Source organism: Acomys russatus, chromosome 26, assembly GCF_903995435.1.
Source record: "Acomys russatus chromosome 26, mAcoRus1.1, whole genome shotgun sequence".
Lineage (NCBI taxonomy): Eukaryota > Metazoa > Chordata > Mammalia > Rodentia > Muridae > Acomys > Acomys russatus.
Genome location: NC_067162.1, coordinates 45,544,717 through 45,553,678, shown reverse-complemented (window position 1 = coordinate 45,553,678; position 8,962 = coordinate 45,544,717). Strand labels below are relative to the sequence as shown.

At 54.2% G+C, this 8,962-nt stretch overlaps 1 protein-coding gene across 2 annotated transcripts; it reads right to left on the bottom strand.

The window, feature by feature from the left end:
* Positions 1-6,887: 6,887 nt before the first annotated feature.
* Positions 6,888-8,646, bottom strand: Foxc2 (forkhead box C2). Of its 2 annotated transcripts, XM_051169168.1 has the most exons (2): positions 7,165-8,646; positions 6,888-7,046 (listed from the first exon to the last, which is right to left on the bottom strand). In XM_051169168.1, the coding sequence occupies exons 1-2, from the start codon at positions 8,542-8,544 to the stop codon at positions 6,909-6,911; spliced, it is 1,518 nt and encodes a 505-aa protein (XP_051025125.1). In that variant the 5' UTR covers positions 8,545-8,646; the 3' UTR covers positions 6,888-6,908. The 2 variants fall into 2 exon arrangements, with proteins under 2 accessions (XP_051025125.1, XP_051025126.1); XM_051169169.1 differs by having other exon boundaries at positions 6,904-8,646.
* Positions 8,647-8,962: the final 316 nt, after the last annotated feature.

Genomic DNA, 8,962 nt, shown 5'->3' with positions numbered 1-8,962 from the left:
ACTCGCAGCAGCCTTAGCCTTGGAAGGTCGGCTCTAGGGGGATCCTCGCGCAAGGGCGCTGTCGGGCCTTTCCGGGGACTTGAGTCAAGGAGCGGATGCGCCCTCGTGCGGAAGCTCAGTCCTGTGAATGTCAACCTGGCTTGGTGGGGGAGCCAGGGAGGTGTGGGTGTCCCACAAAAGAGAGAAGGGGTTCCAACCAGGTTCCTTAAGAGTTCAAATCCCCAACACACACACACACACACACACACACACACACACTGTTGTACTGGGCAATCAGTTGGGAGACAGACATCTCTTTCCCAGGAGAAACCAAGCTCCTCCAGAGGCCTGGGAGCAGAACTGGCAGTGGTTTCTGCGTGGGATGAGGGCTGACAGCAACATTCCCATTGCTGGGACAAAGCGGATGTTCGCTGCTCCTGGAGGTTATGAGGAGACAAGCCCCTCAAAAACCCAACCCCGGGAGGAATGAACACCGGGATCTTTTCCCATTGGCCCCAGGCACACCCAAGGCCATCTGTGTTATCCTCTGAGACTCTGCAGTTCTTTTTCTATTCAGTTGACAGCACTAGGACTCTGATCTCACCTAGTGTACTATGTTTGGGGTGCAGACTCGGACTTGTCACCCTAATGACAAAACTGCTATGGACATGGGGAGGTAGTACATACCTTTAACCCCAGGACCAGGGGACAAAGCATCATCACTGAAGCGAATTGAGCACCACTGTGGAGTGTTTACATTAAATCATTTCTCTCTCACACACACACACACACAGCCTCGGATACTTTTTCGGTTTTCCGAGACAGAGTTTCTCTGTGTAGCCTTGGCTATCCTGGACTCACTTTGTAGACCAGGCTGTCCTCGAACTCACAGCAACCCACCAGCCTGCCTCATGAGGGCTGGGATTAAAGTCGTGTGCCACCACACCTACCTTTTGGGCACCTTGTCGCAGCTACTCATGAGGCTGAGACAGAGCGATCCCAAGTTCAAGGTCTGTCTGGGCTACACAGTGAGTTCATAGGAAGTTGGGCAACTTAGTGAGACCCTGTCTCAAAATACAAAAAAGAAAAAAAAAAGTAAATTAGAGATGGGGGTATCATTCAGTAGGCAGATGGCTTGCCTTGCTGAAGCCCACATTATGCAGACATGGTGCCTAGGAACCCCAGCACCTAAGAGGCAGAAGCAAGAAGTTCAGAAGTTGAAGGTCACTCTCAACTAAATAGAGAGTTTAAGGTCAACCTAAGCTACATGAAATCCTGTCTCAAAAAGGAGGTGTTGGAGAGATGGGTTCCCGGCTAAGAACACTTATTGTTCTGAAGGAGTTTGGTTCTCAGGACTGACATGAGGTGGGTCATAACCACCGGTAACTCCAGCTCCAGGGACAAGCTAATAAAATAATAACAAAATGGTTTTAAGTAAAGGAGCTGTAGTGAGAGTGATGTGACACTTGCTCAGCATGTGAGAAGTCCTAGATTCACTTCCCAGTCTCACACACACACACACACACACACGCACGCACGCACGCACGCACGCACGCACACGCACGCGCGCACACACACACAGGAGAAACATTTATTTTCATTTCTCAGACCCAGAAACTGAGGCCCCAGTTAATTAGCTTGTCTCAGTTCTCTCATGGCGGACCTGTCCTGAGGACAGGGACAAAATCATATTACAACAGTCACCCACCCTCTATGTGGCACTCAGGACCGCTGTGGAAATGACTTCCCTCCCAACCCCCACCCAGCAGCTATGAAAGACAAGTCTGAAGGGTCCACCCATTCTGCAGAGCACGAAACTGAGGCTAAGTCACAGAGCACAGGGCCGGGCCACTGCCACTTGGGTAACTGGCAGGACCGGAATCAGAAGCCTGGATACAGGGGGCGGCTGAATGCTCAGGTGTCCTCAGGAGAGAGAGAGGAGAGAGGAGGGATTGGGGAAGTGTGCAGGCCTAAATCCTCACAAAACTCAGAGAGAGCGCTCTTCCCTCCTCTTCTGAAAAGAGCAGATCCAAGTCTGCCCTGCTTCCCCTGGGGTGTGTAGATAGGGGTAGGGCAGCTGGGTCTGGTCATCTGATGCTGAGTGGGGCCCAGAGAGCGGAGCAGGGTTTTCCAAATGACATACTTATTTATAGGGCACCTTGTTCCCAGAAAGAGTGGGAAGGTTCCCAAGGCGGCCCCAGGGCACGGCCACTACCCCACCCAAAGTCATCCAGATAGGCAAGACAGATGACAGAGTCCCTTCTGAGAGAGCTAACCGAGTGCTCTTAGAAGCGAAACTGCACCACTCCCGTTAAAACTTAGTTTGGAAAAACAATTGAGGATGTAATCTGAATAAATTAATTAAATAATAAAAAAATTTTTTAAAAAACTTATTTCGGAATCCTGAGAGATACCACCTTAAGAAGCTGGCCCCAAAGCTTAAGGGAATGGGATGAAGTTAAGACTGTTTATGGGGCCTGGAATAGTGCTGGGACTTCAACTATAGACAGACTCCCTGGGAGGCAGAGTGCCAGGGGAATCGCAGAGTTGGGGTTGGAAAGGTCTCTGATTGCCACGCAGGATTCTTGACCCCCGCCTCCCCCCACTACCACCAGACACGGCAGTGGCCAGAGAGGGAGGTTCTAAAAACACTCCATGACAGAACAGGGCAGGTCGCAGCATCCCGTTACAGGGATCTGTCTCTTTGTCAGCTAGGTGCCCGCACCTCCATCACTGCCCTTCCCTGCACCCCAGCGCTACACACACTCACAGCCCCTGCAATGGATTCCTATGCTTTAATGCTTACACAACAGCACCCAAAGAGGCAGCACAGCAAGTCTTTCTGCTGTCATCCCCACAGAGCAAGGATGTTGAAAAGTAAGAAGGCTGACATAAGTCCAAAAAGTGCATGGCATCCTCCCAGACACCGTCCCCAGTGAGGGCTTGTGGCTGCCAGCCTCCTAAATACCCTGGACCCACGCTACCCACTTCCTTGCATGCCTGTGTCAAAGAAAAAAACATTTTCAACGCCTTGGCTATGGAGGGCAGGGAATGCTCCTCAAAAGTTTGGGAAGGCATTCCAAATATTCAGAGCTGGATGGTACTCTGTGGCTCTGACCCAGCTTGTCACCCGACCTGACTCGGAAATTGGACTTTGGATGTCTCTATTCCTAGCTGAGCCACCCACCGACCCATCAGATCACAGCTGTCTGTATATAGTGGCGGCCCTGCGGGACACAGCAGTTTTGCAGGCTGGGAGATCCCAGAATCTTCTCAGGATACTGGTCCTTTCGGGAAGTGTTCTCCTAGTAAGTTATCCACACTTACCTGTTCTGTTTTTACAACAAAGTGGGAGACTCCCGCCCCCACCTTTGGATTTGGGAGCAAGGATGAAGGAGAAGACACCAGTCAACACACACCATGGAAAACGCCGTTCTATCGCGTGAGAAGCGTATGTACAGCGAGCAGCTTTAGTTCACCTGCCTTTCCCAGATCCGGGCAGTAGAGCGGAACCCTCGAAGCCCTTCACTGTCCTATCTTTCTAAACTTTTTATCTTCACTTAGTTCAGTAAGAGAGAGGTTAAGAGTGGCGAAACTGGTCAGGCTTGTGATCCTTGCATATGCTCAGGAGGCTGTGGTCCATACCTTGAAATGTAAGAGTTGAATTCCCAGTCGGACACATCCTGGACCGAAGTCGCTGTGAATTTTTCATTTGCTGTGACAGGCCACCTGGGCCACACAGTGAGGATTGGGGCTGCAGACCCAAGCTGGTTTGAGCAGGGACTTCCTGGAAACTGTGCAGGTGTGGTGGTTTCCCTTCAGCTTAGATGTTCCCTCCAGCAGGGAGTGTCTGCCTTGGGAGTGTGAGGCATGGAGGGAGGGCTGTTGGCAGACCTGGATCCTTCGAAACTGGCTGGGTTGATCTGGTGCACCTGGTTAAGATCCGATGGTACTTGGGATAAACCCACATGGAGGTCTCCGCCGCCAGCTTCGCCGGCCTTGCTTTCATTTTTTTATTTGCCATTACCTCTGCAATCTGCCCAACCAAGAGAGCCTGTCTTCTTGAGTCCTGATTATCAGACAAGGCTGAGTTTCAGTGGACAGTAGAATCACCCTGGCAAAGAGTTGGACTGCCTAGGGTAGGCACTCCAGGCCTTCCATCTCAGCACCCCTTGCCCCCCCCACCCCCGCCTCTTTCCTGGAATGTCCTGGATTTGCCAGGGACAGAGCAGCCTGAGGAAGACCAGTGAACCGGAGAATTACCTGTGTCCCCATAGAAGTTTTAGTGCAAGGAGTATCCAGCTCTCAGAGTGCCTGTTAAGACCCCAGTCCTGTGGCCCCGACCTTGCTGACCTTGCTCCTTGCTGTTGGCAACATTGCGGGCTAGGGGCGCTTCCTGGCTTAGTAACTGGAGTGGCGGTGGCATGGCGGCGTTGAAGACCTTGTGTCTAAGGTGCTGACGACTGGGCCAAGCGTGTGAGCTCAGTGCAAACCGTAGGAAGCTGACCTTCAGGCACCTAGTCTCCTCCTTGCCTGTTCTGAGGAAGCAACACCGCAGACCAACATTTCTCAGGGCATAATTTTCCACACTGCTGCTCCATGAGGCCTGAAAAATGCCTGCAACACAGGCCTGTGTTCCAAGACAAGACTTGCAGAGGGCAGGCTGGGCCGGGGGGGGGGGGGGGGTGTTCTCTTGCTACCTATTCCAGAAGGATTCTCTTTTAAGTAGCTCCCACCCACCAAACTCCCCCCCCCCCCCCCCGGTCAGTCACAAGGCACCAGGAGTTCTGGGTCTTAAGAAGGAGGCGCCCCCGTAAAATATCTGGGAAAGGAGAGAGCCAGCTGGCTAAGGAAGCAGTTCACTTCTCCTGGGGCAAGCGGTTTGAAGAGAGCTGTGCAAAATGAAACTAGTGTTGGAAGAGGCTAGAGATCTCCTGACCCCTTCCAATGCTGTCTGCTCTAGTTCAGGAACCAAGGTATACCTGGCCTGCTCCCACCCTCCACTGCACCCCAGTCAAGCCCTCAGTTTCCCTACTGTATGAAAGATAATGAAGCCTCGGCCACGTTCCAGCACCGCAGGTTGAAAGATCGTCTTACACATCTGGGGAGAATTATCAGGATTCAAACTTCCCCTAATTCTATTTCAAAATAGCATAGGTATAACACTTGCAGTTTTAACAATAACACAATACACGTGTTACAGTGGCCACCACTGAGCCAAGCAGATGACCTACAAAGTGCCCCCTGGCCAACATGTTCTGTGCAGAAAGAGCTTTCATGGGCACAGGGCAGGTTACCAGCTGGGGTGGGAATCCGTGAGGCTGAGCACCTGAAGTCCAACACACAGGCCTGCAATGAAGATGTACCTTCCCGCCAGCAGAAAGGCAACCCCCGCCCCAGATACATTTAGTAAGGTTTGCCCTTCTCTTTTATATTATTGTTAAGAAGTAAGCTATCAAAATCAGGGAGGAAATGTCTCCCTGTTATTTAGTGTGCTGAAAACCAGATCCCTTTGAGTGCTAAAATAAAGTTTTTTTTTTCTTTTTGTTTTTTCAAGACAGGGTTTCTCTGGGTAGCCTTGGCTGTCCTGGACTCACCTTGTAGACCAGGCTGGCCTCAAACTCATAGCAATCCACCTGCCTCTGCCTCCCTAGTGCTGGGATTAAAGGTGTGTGCCACCACCCCTGGCAAAATATCATGGTTTTGAGTGGCACTGCAGCGTCTCTTTTCGCTACAGGGGGCTAAATATTTAAAGCCCAAATTGAGAAATAAATCAGACTGAAATGCAGTTCTAATTTGATCCCAACGCCAGCCATTAAACAGCAGATATCAATCCCCTTTGGTTTTTGCTGGCTGGATTCAACACTAACAGGGGCAAGAAGTCCGCATTTAAGGAAATGGAGGGAGCACAGGGCTCATCCAGATTACTAGCTGTGGAGCTGTTTGTCCTTGCTCTGTTTCTCCCCTAAACAGAGGACAGCTGGACACTGAGATGGAGCGACACCATTTTGTTTTGACAATTGGCTATAGTTTTCTGTATCCCGCAAAGCATTTCATAAAGAAGTAGTTCTCGCTATGCCTTCAGGCAACCCTGTCTGTGTTGTTTTTTTGGGGGGGGTTACTACGGGGGAGAACAGTTTCTCAGATTGTCTTGAGAGAAAAACTCCAGGATGGGATATTTCAACAAATCATGTCCATGCTTCAGCGTCCCACACCACCTGTACACATGCGGGCTTACTACAACTTTTTTTTCCCTTTTAAATTCAAGAACACAAAGACACTGTCCGAACTTTGGGCAGAAAAACAACATGGGTTTATTTAAGGTAAATACAACATTGAGACCACATGAGACAAACACAGATGAAGTTGAATTTTTAAAGTCTTTTTGTGTCTTTTAGGAATACTCCAGATGGCATCTACTGTACAAAGCCATCATAGTTCCTAAATTAAAAGTATCAGATACTTGACCTCGTCATCCAAGAACAACAACAACAAAAAATAAATTATTTTCTTGTTTTGTAAAGACCTACAGTTGGGGGTAAAATCTATTTTATCATGGTACTGTGGGGAAGAAAACCCACATAGGTTTCTTGAAATCAATTTGGCAGAAACGGTTGGGCAAGCTGAAACCTTATCCAGTGGACACAACTTTAAATATTATATTAAAGGCTCTGGGCAACACAAACCAGCCTGGCTACAAACCCGCACTCGTTTTACAGAAGGCACCTTATCGGGAGAGACCTCAAGCGCCCGTGGGGATTCTCCACAGAAGTCATTAGGGGTTCCTGTGGGGTTTGGTCCATAAACTAATCTGTGAAGCCCCAAGGGGTGCAGGCGCAGCATCCGGGTACGGGAAGGGGACTGTTTATAAAAAAATCGGTATTTCGTTTGCTGGGCGGCGGCCCCGTTAGAGGGACTCGCTGGGAATCTCAGGAACCCAGCTTCGGGTAAGTTACCTGCGAGATGCACTGAGCTCTCCGTTCCCGGGTCTGAGAGAGGAGCGCGTTCCGTCGCTTTCTGCGGCTCTGTCGAAGAGGGTTCCATGGGGAGGCGAAGCCGGTGCTGGCCTGGGGCAGAGGCGAACTGGGCGCGTCAGTATTTGGTGCAGTCGTAGGAGTAGGGGGTCGCATGGCGGTAAAGGGACGGCGTAGCTCGGTAGGGCAGCTGACAGCTTGCATTGCTCACCTGGGACTCTCCGAGGGTCGAGTTGTCCAGTCCCAGCCTGTGCGAGTTGAACATCTCCCGGACATTGGGGAAAGTTTGCTGTTGGGTCGCGAACGTGTGGCCGGGGAGGTGGCTCAGGTCCCCGCCATGGTTCAGATACCAGGAGGTGGCCTGGGTAGTAGGCTGCGGCGCGGGAGGGGGCTGCGGCGCTGGCGGCGGCGCCTGTGGGTGGAGGTGGCCGTGATGCTGGTGGTGGTGGCCCGAGGCTCCCAGTGCGCCCTCCTGACCCGCCGCAAGGTTGAGAGCGCCGAGTGGGGAGCCAGGACCACTCGGGTGGTCCGACAGAGCCTCGTCCAGCGCGGGCGGAACGCACACGTGCGCCGGCCGCTCGGCCCCGGTGTACAAGCTCATAGCCCGCATGCTGCACTGGTAGCCCGCGGAGCCCGCGGTCTCCAGGCCCTGCGCGCACGGCTGCGCGTAAGCGGCGGGTGGCGCTGCGGCGTACGGCAGCGCCAGCGGCGGCACCACCAGGCCGGCGCGGGCAGCCGCTGGGTTAAGATCGCCGCCCGGAGGCGACGTGCGCAGCGTCATGATGGTCTCCACGCTGAAGCCTGGCAGCCCGTTGGGCGCCCCAGCGTGGTGCTCTGGCAGCGAACCGTCCGGGGAACCGGCGGGCGTGGAGGCTGCGCTGCGGGGACTGGCTTGCAGTGCGCCTTCCGGGCTCAGCGTCTCCACTTTGGTGATGACCGGCAGCGCGGGTGATGCCGCCTCGCTCTTGACCACTACTTTTTTCTCTGCCTCCTTGGGTCCGTCAGCTACCGGGGTCCCCTTGGCTGCGGCCGGGGGCGGCTCCTTGAGGTGGACCCGCTCCTCCTTGTCCTTGGGCACGTCCTTCTTCTTGAAGCGCCGGCGCCGCCGCAGGAAACTGCCATTCTCGAACATGTTGTAGGAGTCCGGGTCGAGCGTCCAGTAGCTTCCCTTGCCCGGCTTCTTGTCGTCGCGCGGAACCTTCACGAAGCACTCGTTGAGCGACAAGTTGTGGCGGATGCTGTTTTGCCAGCCCTGCTTATTCTCGCGGTAGAAGGGGAAACGGTCCATGATGAACTGGTAGATGCCGTTCAGGGTGATCTTCTTCTCAGGCGCGTTCTGGATCGCCATGGTGATGAGCGCGATGTAGCTGTAGGGCGGCTTCACCAGGTCCTTGGGCGCCGCGGGCTGGTGGTGGTAGGGCGCGTAGGAGCGGCCCATGCCGGCGCCGTACTGCTCCGGGTGGCTAGAGTAGACGCCCATGGGGCTGGCCATGCTGCCGTAGCTGCCCGCTGCCCGATAGTAGTTTTGCTCGGTCAAGTAGGGCACCACTCCCAGGGCGTTGGGGTCCGACACCGAGTAGCGCGCCTGCATACTGCGTCCCAGACACCCGGCCGCCGCCTGCGCGCACGGACTGCGGCCCGCGGCGAGCGAGGCCCGGAGCAGAAGAACAGGAAGGGACGGGGAGGCGCGGGCAGCCCCGGCTCGGGGCAGCCTCGCGGGCCACGCGCGAAAGGCGCCGGCGCTCGGGCCGACCGGGAGCGCTCGAGTTCAGCCGACCGGGCGGGTCAGCATCCTGGAGGGCGCACCCCGGGCGGCTCTTGGCCCGGCGGGTGGCACCCCTGAGCTGTCGGCAGGGACGCCACGCGTGACCGTGGAGCGAGACCAGCCCTTTTGCGTGCTAGGAAAGGAGACAGCGGCTCTCAGGGCTCCGCCAGCAGAACGGCAGTCCACAGCGTCAGCGAGCTGGGGTCCGGAGAGGCTGCTCGGCCGAGCCCGGAAAAAGAAGCAA